At 36.2% G+C, this 12,632-nt stretch overlaps 1 protein-coding gene across 3 annotated transcripts in view; it reads left to right on the forward strand.

Moving 5' to 3' along the window:
* Positions 1-12,632, forward strand: part of itsn2a (intersectin 2a) — a 68,489-nt gene that overhangs the window by 40,901 nt on the left and 14,956 nt on the right. For 2 of the 3 annotated variants that reach the window (XM_052095921.1, XM_052095922.1), the window contains exons 8-20: positions 862-1,004; positions 1,120-1,183; positions 3,090-3,227; positions 3,315-3,409; positions 4,413-4,712; positions 6,386-6,519; positions 6,687-6,827; positions 7,164-7,248; positions 7,408-7,547; positions 9,119-9,258; positions 9,904-10,175; positions 12,133-12,254; positions 12,348-12,511. In XM_052095921.1, the coding sequence (XP_051951881.1) occupies positions 862-1,004; positions 1,120-1,183; positions 3,090-3,227; positions 3,315-3,409; positions 4,413-4,712; positions 6,386-6,519; positions 6,687-6,827; positions 7,164-7,248; positions 7,408-7,547; positions 9,119-9,258; positions 9,904-10,175; positions 12,133-12,254; positions 12,348-12,511 (1,938 nt within the window). Of the gene's footprint in view, positions 1-861; positions 1,005-1,119; positions 1,184-3,089; positions 3,228-3,314; positions 3,410-4,412; positions 4,713-6,385; positions 6,520-6,686; positions 6,828-7,163; positions 7,249-7,407; positions 7,548-8,163; positions 8,245-9,118; positions 9,259-9,903; positions 10,176-12,132; positions 12,255-12,347; positions 12,512-12,632 lie in introns of all 3 variants that reach the window. The other variant, XM_052095920.1, reaches the window with a different exon arrangement.

Here is a 12,632-nt window from a genome sequence, read left to right on the forward strand (position 1 = left end):
AAGCCATGCCAAACTGCATACAACAATTTAAATCCTGTTAGTGTTATCATAGAATGTTTAAATCTGAGTATATTGACAGCAGTGAGTCAGCATACTTAGATCTGTCCATAATTGTGAGTTTTAATTATATGGCTCTGGTAATTAGTGGCCTCAGCAAATGCTGCTTAAACATATAAATTATGAGTGGATGATGCCATTGGAGAACCTCACAGCACTGTAGGAAAAGCTGATTTTGCAGGCTAGTCTGAGACCAGTTTGCTGTGTCTTTATGATGGCCGGGGTTATGTTTCAGGAGAGGATTAGTGCTCATATATTAGTGTTAACGAGCAGCTGCTAAGCAGAGCTCATTTATAAAGCATTTGGCATGCAAATTTTAAAAAGATTTAAAAGTGCTGTACAAATGAAAACTCTCAGGAATTACTTGAAGATGAATTGGGTCTCTATTTGGCATAACAAGAATTTAAAGATATAGTTCACCAAAAAATAAAAAATTCAGTCACCCCTGTGTTCCAATCCATATTACTTTCTTTCCCCCCTGGAACACAAAAGTAGATGCTTGGGTAAATCTGAGGGATTGACAGGCTCAGTCACTTTTTATGAGTGAATGGTGATGGGGGCTGTCTGTCTCTAACATTCTGTCTAGCATCTTCTTTTGTGTTCCACAGAAGAAAGAAAGTTTGGAATAACATGATGACGAGTAAATAATGACATAATTTACTTTTTGGGTGAACTGTCACTTTTAAGTTTATTTATTGAAAAACAATGATAATAAAATAGTTAATATTTTATGAAGATTAAACTACTTATACAGAAAAGCACAGCAAATAACTTTTTTTCCTATAATGTCACTGGTTCCCACAGTTCTAACTCTTCTTCCACCACCTCCCTTGCGAGTAACTCCCCTAAAATGGGTGCATCTGACTGGGCAGTACCTCAGTCATCCCGTCTGAAATACCGCCAGCAGTTCAACAGCCTAGACAAGCTGATGAGTGGATACTTGTCAGGTAAGTCTAAGTTTGTAGATGTAAAGAAGAGGACAGGAGTGGTCATGTTTGTATATGACATTGTGTGCATTTGCTATATGTGTACATGTTAACTCTTCAGTGTGTATATTTGAAGGTCCCCAGGTCAGAAATGCCCTCACAGCCTCAAACCTCACACAGACACAGCTTGCCACCATATGGTGAGTAGGCCTACACAAAACACAATCTAACAGTGAACTAGATGCAACATTTACATGATTTACTTACTTAATTAAGCACACATCTAATTTATATAAATAACTAGTTTATAACTAGGTAATCATGTTGAGTTGATATGTAATTACATTACTGGTTTATCATGGTAGTTTATGTTGCACTGCCATTCATTAATGTTGATTTTAATAATAATATAAAATAGGGCTGTTGATTTAACGTATTTCAGTGATATTAAATAGCTAAAAGATTAAGTGTTCCATAAATTAATGCAATTAATCATGCCCCTGCACAGTAGTAAGGCATATTCCTTACATCTGAGTAATTCAAGAATGAAGTACCACCTGTTTTCTCCAGGGGGCAGTAAGCAAAACTCCAGCTGCATAGAGCTGTTCAGCCACAATGTCAATATGTTGGCGAACCCGGAAGTCTAATTCGCCATGGGCACCCTAAAGATTTTTCTATGGGTTTTTATTATGAAGTTTTTGAACTTATGAGTAAAATAAGGTCTGTAGTAAACATTACTTGACGATACGTGGATGTTTTGTTCTACAACATAAATTACACACAGTCATACCTCAAACGTGAATTTTGAAACCGCCGTGCATTTAAAAAAAAAAAGTATATAATTCAATAAAACTTTAAAATTCATGTGAGTAATTTATGTTGTAGAACAAAACGTCAATGTATAGTCAAGTAATATTTACCACAGACCTTATTTTACTCATAAGTCCAAAAACACCATTATAAAACCCATAAGAAAATCCCGAGGGAACCCATGGCAAATTCTCTTACGTGTTTTTGGACTACAAGTTGAACAGCTCTATAGGCAATGCACAGCTCATTCAAAACACAAACCAAACTCACCGACAGCAGACAGAACAAAATGAGGACCCATTCTTGAGTTCAAAAACTTGATGTTGTGCAAAACGCAGGGATCTCAAACCATGTTTTCCTAAGTTTCAAACTATGTTTAACTTGACACAGCGACCTAAAAACAGTATATTTATGACGAGACGCAATCAAAGTGAGATGCTCCAAAAGTGTCTGTCTGACACAGTTTTACGCTGACACGTCCCTAGAAAAGCCCTTATAATAAATCTCGTATTGATTGACGAATTTAATTGAAAAATGGTTTGCTTTTAACTACAGGCCAATAATTGGCTTATGTTCAATAATATGCAAATAAACAATACATTGGATTCCAAAGCCACTTTTGTACTGTATTATTAGTGCTTTACTCCTCTGCCACAATAATGTAATGCATTTTAATTATCTGAATTATATATGTATATTTTAAATAAATGTATTTTATTTGTAATTATTTAAATACAACTATTCATATATACTTCATCATTTTATTTAAAATTATTGTTTTTTGAGGGTCTTTCGCAGAAAATATTTATATATGCGATTAATTCGATTTATTAATCGGAATACCATGTAATTAATTTGATACAAATTTGTAATCTACTGACAGCCCTAATAAAAAAATATATTGTGGCAGGACTGGATGATTTTCATTGCTGTATTACAATAATGCAATTTTAATTATTTCAAAACTCATAACTTTCATTCATAATAAGGAGAATTAAAAAAAATAAATACAAAAATACAACATCCCATAACAGTTCTAAAATATACCTTTTTTCTTTATGCAAAGATAATACATTAAACATGGAAAATATTATGCATTTTGGGGTGAAATATTACCCAGACATGCTCTTGACAGGACTGTGAAATTCCCCCTCATAATCTGGTTTATTAAACTTGCACGCTGTATTGCTCTGGATCACACGTTAAGCACATTGTATTATGTAAAACACCATGTTTACAGGAAATTCATCCTGATTAATCAAAAAAGTTTGTGCTTATGCATGGGTATGTGCGTAGGACTCTTGCTGATGTAGACCGTGACGGGCGGTTAAGAGCAGAAGAGTTTATTCTAGCAATGCACCTGGTTGACATTGCCAAGACTGGCCATCCCTTACCTCTAACTCTACCTCCTGACCTGGTGCCCCCCTCACTCAGGTAAGGCATACATAGACCCACTTACAGTATGTTGGAATAAATGGAGGAGACTAGACAAAACTCTTTCCTTTTTCTGTTTATTTTCAGAACAGGGAAGTCATGTGACCTGCTGAACGGACCTGTTCTTTTGATCAACACTGAGCTGATTGAGCCAGAACAGCCACAGAAAAGCAAAACCAATGGTATATGCATATGAACATGCAGTACATGTGACCGACCATGATCTATAAAGCAGGCTGATTGCCAATATATTCCTATATACACTCACTGAGCACTTTATTAGGAACACCTGTACAACTGCTTATTCACGCTATTATCTAATCAGCTAATCTTGTGACAGCAGTACAATGCATACAGTTATGCAGATATGGGTCAGGAGCTTCAGTTAATGTTCACATCAACCATCAGAATGTGAAAAAAAATTGAAATCAGTGATGCTGATTGTTGGTGCTAGACGGGCTGGTTTGAATATTTCTGTAACTGCTGATCCACTTGGATTTTCACACACAAAAGTCTCTAGAGTTTATTCAGAATGATGCCAAAACCAAAAAACATTCAGTGAGTGGCAGTTCTGCGGACGGAAAAAATTTTATTATGAGAGAGGTCAATGGAGAATGGCCAGACTGGTTCCAGCTGACAGAAAGTCTATGGTAACTCAGATAATCACTCTGTACAATTGTAGTGAGCAGAATAGCATCTCAGTGCACAACACGTCAAATATTGAGGCGGATGAGCTACAACAGCAGAAGATCATGTCGGGCACTTTATTAGGACCATAGTGTTTATAATAAAGTGCTCAGTGAGTGTATATGAAATATTTAATGCAATTTAATTATACCAGATGAAAGGTGCACACTTTTACCGATATATCTGTCTATCTTTAATACATACTCGCACCCTCACACAAAAGCATGATCACAGGCACACAAACACACACACACACTGTCCTAATGACAAAACTATATTGTAAATTAAACTCCCAAATGGAGCTGATTCAGATAACAAACAGCTAAAAAGTCTCCTCTGTAAGTTCTATGGCATTAGATTTATGTTATCATGTATAACAATTATCTCTTTCAATTACAGCTTTGCTTTATGTCTTATGCTTCTTTTGTCATGTTGACTCGGATAACACTTTTACCTCATCTCTCACCACCTGTGTCTCTCTCTGTCTCTCTCTCTCAGTGTCATTTGAGGACAGACTGAAGGAGAATTTTCAGAAAGGAAGTCAAGAACTGGAAAAACGCCGACTGGCTTTGCAGGAGGAACAGAAGAGAGAGGAGGAGAGACTGAGAGAGGAAGAGCTGAGAGAGGAGGAGAGGAGACAACAGAAAGAGAGAGAGGAGAGAGAACGGAAGCAGAGAGAGGCCTGGGAGATGGAGCTGAGGAGACAGAGGGAGGAGGAGATGAGGATAGAGAGGCAGAGAGAGCAGGAACGACAGAGAGAGGAAGAAAGACTGAAAGAATTAGAACGACAAGAGGCAAGTACTGTATAGCACACAAGCGTACAGCAGTGTGGTCATTAAAGAGAACTACAGTATTACAGCTAAACATGACATGCTTTTCACATGAATACATATATTGTATATGTTCCAGGGCTCTCAATAGATGAAAATAATCAATTGCAATTCAATCTCATGTATTGAATGTTTTTTATAATATCATAGTTTTAATGCTAGTGATGGGAATAATATAGAATTGAACGCACTGATTTGCTGTGTTTGGTCAATTAGCGACACCACTGGCAAAAGTGTGCAACCAAGAACAAGTGATCTTCCACATCTGTCATTGTAGCAGATGTGCCATCCTCTGTCTACTGATGGATTGTGGAAATCTAATGAAGCTTAATTATTACTTGACAATTGTGTGCACTTTAGTTACACTGAATATGAATAATTGATATAATGTATGCATTATAATTATGTCTGTGAAATCAATGTGTAATTCATTAAATGATTTGATATAAATGAATGCAGATGAATGCAGGTCTGAATGACAATGGCTGCACTAGCTTTTCTTGAAGACTTACCGCAAGGATGGATCATGAGGGAGCATGTGCTTTGGGATGATGCTCTCTTTTGGCCCATGATGATGACTGGTTTATAAGTTAGGTTAACGCTTTATACACTGAAAACATTACAAATGGTGTGAGAAGAAGACACTTAAATGACATGATAAGGTATATTAGGTCCGACTTCTTATTAGGTGTCTTAATCTTCTATGTACTAACATTAAAATACAAGCAAGACTATGTATTTATTGTGTAACTACATGTTGTTCTGCAAAATTCTCACAAGATTCACTTTTTCTGCTACTGAAGTTGAGGTTGGGGTTAGGGATTAGGGTTAGGGTTTAGAGTAAGGGTTGGTGTAGTGTTTATAAGTAAGGTTAACTGTGAAACTACTGATGTGATTAAATGCAAGTACTTTAAATGTAAGTACATAGTAGTTAAATACATCTAATATGAAATAGGTCCAATCTTCTGCTGTTGTAGCCCAACGGCCTCAAGGTTTGACATGTTGTGCATTCTGAGATGATATTCTGCTCACTACAATTGTACAGAGGGGTTATCTGTACTGTAGAGTTACTGTAGCCTTTCTGTCTGCTTGAACCTGTCTGGCCATTCTCCATTGAGCTCTCTCATCAATAAGGCGTTTCTGTCTGCAGAACTGCTGCTCACTGGATGTTTTTTGTTTTGGCACCATTCTGAGTAGTGCATGCAAGTCTTTATACATGAGGCCAAGGTCATAAACGTCTATTTGTGTGATTTTGGTTGTGCTGTATGTTTATTGTTGCATGTAACCAGTGAGGACAGCACAATAGAGAAACATTTTTCAACAGGGGGTACTACATTTTCTAGTCTTCAGAAATCACAAATCTTAATGCAGTAATGTCAAATTAAGTAAATGTGTTTATTAAGTTAAATAAATATAATGGCATTAGACATATTTAATTAACCTCATAATTTAGACTGTTAACTTTGGCAACCCTGATATTTACTGTACATGTATGCAAATATATACAGTATTGGAGTGGTTCTCAATTTAGTTTGGGTTCCTGGGAAAGTGACTGGAGACAATTTGTCCATGTCAGCATAGACGATTAGATGGTAAATCTGTGGATTAACCTCTCCCTCTCTTTATTCCTTTCTAAGGAAGCGGAACGGCAGAGGCGGATAGAATGGGAGAGAAGTAAAAGAGTGGAGCTTCAGATACAGAGAGAAAAAGAGCAGAGTGACATACAGAAACTGAAGGACAAGAAGAGGAGCCTAGAAATGGAACTGGAGGCTGTGGTCAGACTTCTACCTGTTTAGTTATCCTTTTCCTCATTCTCCTCTTTTTCATTTTGTCACCACCTGTTCGACACCACCTGTTCTCCATCTAGTCCCTTAGATCCTCCTCTCTGTGGTGTAATGGGAATGATGGTTGTATTACAAATTACAATCCCTTCTTTTCCCAGGGTAACAAGCATAAGCAGATCTCTGATCATCTCCGGAATGCCAAGAGTAAGAGGCAGGTCCAGAGGGCTGAGCTAGACTTGATCAATCAGAAGAGAGACAGTCGTGTTGTGGATATCAACTCTCAACAGTTAAAGATTGATGTATAAATGTTATGTTTTTGTTGAATGAATTGTTATGCATTCATTACTTTATGTCATTTATATCATTCAAAGGAATAGTTCACCCAAAAATAAAAATTCTGTCATTATTTACTCACCTTCATGTCATTCAAAATCTGTATTATTATTATTATTATTATTATTATTATTATTAATATATATTGTAGCTTTTTCATAATTTTTTCTATTTTGTTCATGAAAACCATAACATACAGTTCTGGAATGACATAGGGGAAATAAATAATGACTGAACTTTTATTTTTGGGTGAATTATTCCTTTAACAAAAATGATAATTGTACATAAATGTGTTCTCACAGGAAATTCAGAGGGAGATGAGTCATTTTGGTCCAGAAAAGCAGAGACTGACAGACAGACTGCTAAACCTCACCCAGAACAACACCAGTGAGAACTTGCATAGAACTAAAGCAATAAATTAATTGAAGGGTGGATGAATGATTTCATTTGTGTCCATTTAATTTCTCTGGCACACAGGGACAAAAACATTGATTTTATAAAAAACTTTTTTTTCTGTCCCTCTCTCTCATTCTGTTTCCCTTTCAGGCCCTTTGATTAATAATGTGAAACAGAGTGTGTGTGAGAAAGATCTGAGCTGTCGGAAGCTGAAGGAGCAGTTGGATGCTTTGGAGAGAGAGACCACAGCTAAACTCTCACAGATGGAACAGTACAACAGAGAAATCAAGGTCAGGCTTCTCTTACATTCTCTTACAAGTAAACCTTGAAAACATGGAAAGTGCCATGTTTTGATTAAAAGGTAATCTGGACTGGGGTGGGGAATATCTAGTTCACTGTTCTAAATGTGATTAAAACCTGCAGCTCAAATCCCAGCCCTGAGGACACGAGTGTTCATTACACACTAACTTTCACACATAGTCACACTAAATAAGAAACCCAACAACACACAAAAAGTGGACTAACACATGCCATACGTCACAGGTTGGTTAGATCTGCAACCTGAGCATTATCATTATAGCACTTAGCTATTGTTTAGGGAACTACTAATGTTTCTGGTCTGAGCTTTTCTTTCTTTCTTTCTTTTCTTATCTATTCTTATCTTATCTTATCTATTCTATTTCTATTCTATTCTTATCTATTCTTATCTCTATCTATCTATCTATCTATCTATCTATCTATCTATCTATCTATCTATCTATCTATCTATCTATCTATCTATCTATCTATCTATCTATCTATCTATCTATCTATCTATCTATCTTGTGCAAAGTGCACATTTTCTCATCCTTTTCTTTCCCTGCAATGTCTGTTTTCTCTGCCTCTCCACCCTGTCTGTCTTAATAGTTTGTGGAAATGGATGACTGTGTACTTCAAGGACTTCTCTCTTTGCTGGGCTGCTTAACCAATCTCTTCCTTCTAATAAAGGTTGACCACTCTTTGTCTTGCTCTTTCGGTGCTCATCTCAGCTTCATGTCTCTCATTAATTTTCTTGACATCTTTTGTCCCAGTTTTTCTCCATGGAAGAAGCCTCATTTTTCCCACATTATACTCAAATGAGCTTAAATTACTGACCTTTTGATCTTGTAACATCTTTTGGTCTGTCTGTTCCATTTCCATCATTTCATAACAAAGCCAGTGTGTCATAAAGCAAACTAACAATTTCTACTCACTGCCTAAATACTACCAAATAACAAAGTAATAGGTTCTTTGTTTTAAATGTTTGCAACATTTATTTCATATAAATCCTTTATGTATTAGCAACAATGTGTGTTGTATGGATCGGATCCAGAACGGTTCGCTTGGTCAGGTATAGGAGCTTATTTCTACCAAATTAACTTGATATAGAGATGGACTAATAATTGGTTTTACAAAATGTAACACTAAAATTTTAACATTTAAATTAACTAAATATTTTACTGTATCGTTCGCATAATGTTTTTTTTTTACAGAGATGTGTTACAGATATGCTTGATGCAAAAAATTATTATTTTAAATAAAATATTCATCATGTTTTGTAGTCTTAATAATTATTTAGTTATTGTGTCAGAAATAAAACAAATATAAAAAATATGTTTTGTATATCATTAACAGCAACTTATAATTAACTAATAATTATTGGTATTGTTTGTTAAAAAACAATATGGGTCAATCTGTAATTTGGTTAATTACGTTTGGTCAGTCAGTAGAGCTCAGCACATTTTATGCCAAATATTTACATATTTGTAATGTCCCTCTATTATTGTAATTTTTGTTATAAACATAATCAAAATGCTAAAGAAGCATATGGGTAACATTGCAGGAGTTGAGACAGAGGCAAAGCCAGCAGCAGGATGTCCTACAGCAGCTGAGAAAAGTGAGATCAGAGAAACTGAAAGAGCTACAGAGACACAGGAAAGAGGAGGAGGAGAAGAAGAGGAAAGAAGAGGAGGAGGCTGCTAGGTAATCTTTTGCTTGCGCGCACAAACACACACACACACACACACACACACTAGCACACGCACACACACACACACTTACCTAGAGGGTCCGTAGGCTCATGGAAAACCTGGAAATATCCGGACATCTTAAAATGTAAGTTTCTAAGCCTGGAAATGTCATGGAAATTAACAGAATCCTAAAAAAAAAGTATAGATTTTTCTGGGTTTTCCTAGCTCTGAAATATTTATTCAGGTAGAATTTGGGCTTAGTGATTTGCAAAATGTATAAAATAATAATAGTATAAAAATACTTATCTAATAATCACAAATAACTGACATAGAAGTCCTGAAAATTAATTGGTCAAATTTGTGTGGTTACCCTATATTTAGATGGGGACTTACCATAAACCTCTTCTGTTTTCAAATAAAGCTGAGTAAAATTACTATAGATTAACTCTAAGCCAAGCCCTGACACTACCCCTAAAAGAAAACATTTTGCGTTTTTAGAATTTAGTTTTGTTTATTTATTTTTTTATATAATATTATTTATTTATAAACCAATTTACCCTTTTAGGACATCCCTAAAATGAGGTTTTGTCCGATTAAGCTACCTAAAATATGGCTATGTAAAATATAATAAACAAGCATTTATTCATGTGTACATTAGACAGGCAAAGCTGGAGCAAGAGTGTCTGGAGCAGGAGGAGGCAGAGCGTCAGAGAAAATTTGTCCAGGAACAAGAGGCCAAACTCAGGGAGGAACAGCAGCGGCAGGCCCAAGCCCGAATTCAGGAGGCCCAGGAGCTGGCACGCAAGAAAGAGGAAAAGAGAAAAGCAGAGGAGAGAGAGAGGGACAAGAAAGAGAGAGAGGAGAGAGAAAGGAATGAATTGGCGATACACATTCAGTCCTCCATGTCATACAATAGCAGAGAGAACAAAAGTAAGTGTGTTTAAGAATATGTGTGCTTGTGTTTGTGCGTGCGTGCATGCATGTGTGTATGAGGTGCTCTGCTAAAGCATAAAATTAGCTTGTATTTCATCCACTGGGCCATGAATGTGATGTTTTCATTATACTCATTGTAATTAGTGCCATTTGTCTCAGAGGTTCATGGTTCACTTTAATTACCTCCTATTAATTATATGACTTAATATAACAGAATGTGAGCTTTAAGAGAATTATCTGTAGGTAATATAGCTAAACATGTATGAAGGAATAGTTCACCCAAAAATGAAAATGTAGTCATAATTTACTCCATATCCATATGACTTTCTTCTGCATAAACACAATACAGCATTTTCTTTTTTTTTACCAATGTTCTGGCTGTTCCCTAATAAAAGTTGACCACTCTTTGTCTTGCTCTTTCGGTACTCTTTGTTTTAAAAGTTTGCAACATTTATTTCATATAAATAGTTTATGTATTAGCAACAATTTGTGTTGTATAGAATGGATCCAGAATGGTTTGCTTGGGCAGGTATCCACCTTATTTTTCAGCTAAACTAGGGCACCACCATTATCAACCTTGAATGTGGACCACTTCCGGTATCAGCCACTTCCAGCTATTTTAGCGATACAAAAATACTACATTGAGCTGCTTTATATTACAGGCTGGCAATAAATGTCATCATATTGTTATCTTTAATTATGATTTTCATAAACTCATTGCTTTTGAGCGAGTATAGTTTTACAGTATATCACATTTTGCCATCGAATTAACACACTGTTGCACAGGCAGAATAAATGAGAGATCAGGTACTGACAGGACAGTCCTCCTTCCACGCCTCCACAGACTTTACACAACCAGCAGAGAGCAGAAAGTCACTGGGCAAATGCTGCTTTAACTTTCTTTGCACCAAAACTGCATATTTTTTCAAGTTAATAAACGCATTTTACTCCCCATTCTAGTCGGAGAGCATGAACAGTAAACTGACACGCAGATCTCACATTCAGCATGGCTTCTGAAACATCACCTTTTAGAAATAAACAAATAAAGGCATCATTGGAGGTACAGAGACAAGAAAGACTGCATCGTCACGATCTTGGTAAAATAAGAAGCAGATTTTAGCAATACAACAACACAGCAACAAGTGAATGATTTACTTACTCTTTTACTATAAATGCTGACGTTAGAAAATTATCTGACATTAGGCCATCATTCTGTTGTACATTGTGTGGTTGTATGATAGTTTATAAATGTATATCAAAAAATCCTTATATTTATTTTCACTGCGGTCAATAACAGCAGAACTTTTACACGCTGCTTACTTCCACATTGCAAAATAAGGTGAATATTAGCTCATTACTACCAAACAGGCTTGGGGTGTAACAGATTACTTGTAATGGCGTTAGGTAATCAGGATACAAAATTAGGTATAATCCAGTACAGTTACATACAAATCCATCGTAATCAGATTACAGTTACATTTGCAAAAAATTGGGATTACTGTCAGGATTAAAAGTTTTCATTTTTGACAAAAGAAATAGTGAATTTTCCTGGCATAAAGGGATACAGACAGCTGTTTGTTTAGAGTAAGAGATGGTTTAGATGCACATTCTCTAAGGGTTCTCTCTCATGACTCACTTGAGTCAGGAGCGCCTCCTACTGTCGCATGTGCAAATAACACCTGTCTCTCATCAGCACCATGCTCTCGAGGCAACCAGTGGGATTGGGATGTTTATATATATTAATATTTATATATATAATTTCTTGTCATACACTGACTCTGAACTCTTACTATGTCTAATTTGTCCTATACATTTTATAAACCAAATATATGAGCATGTGTTTTACTCTATGACCATGGTTAAAGGACTATTCTATGATGCCTTTGTAGATGTGTTGAATGATTGTGAGATTGCTGTGATATGGTTATAAGTTGGTTATGTATGTTATTTGCAGGTTTTCTGCCAGTGGTAACCACTGAAGATATATCTACTTTCCTCACCACCTACAGAGCTCTCTATCCTTTCACAGCACGCAACTCTGACGAACTCTCACTGGAGGCAGACTGTTTAATTGAGGTACATGGCTTACAAGTACACACATCGATTTAATTCACATTTTTAATTAACTCCTATCAAGTACTCATATTTTTGCTTCCCATGGATCTATAGGTAAATGAATCAACAGTTAGGGAGACTGGCTGGCTGTATGGGAGTTACCGTGGTAACAGCGGCTGGTTTCCAGAGAGTTATGCTGAGAGATGCAGCAAAGACTGTCAGACTGAACTGACTGCAGCTGTTACGCACTCCACATTGTCCTCTACCAACTACCCTGGGTATGGCATTAAAAATACTATGTTGACTTTGTTGTACACTGTACATTTTGGGTATTCCATGCATTCAGGAAAATTCACACTGTTCACAGTATTTACAGTACACATACACTTCCAATTGGAC

Source organism: Xyrauchen texanus, chromosome 28, assembly GCF_025860055.1.
Source record: "Xyrauchen texanus isolate HMW12.3.18 chromosome 28, RBS_HiC_50CHRs, whole genome shotgun sequence".
Taxonomy (NCBI): domain Eukaryota; kingdom Metazoa; phylum Chordata; class Actinopteri; order Cypriniformes; family Catostomidae; genus Xyrauchen; species Xyrauchen texanus.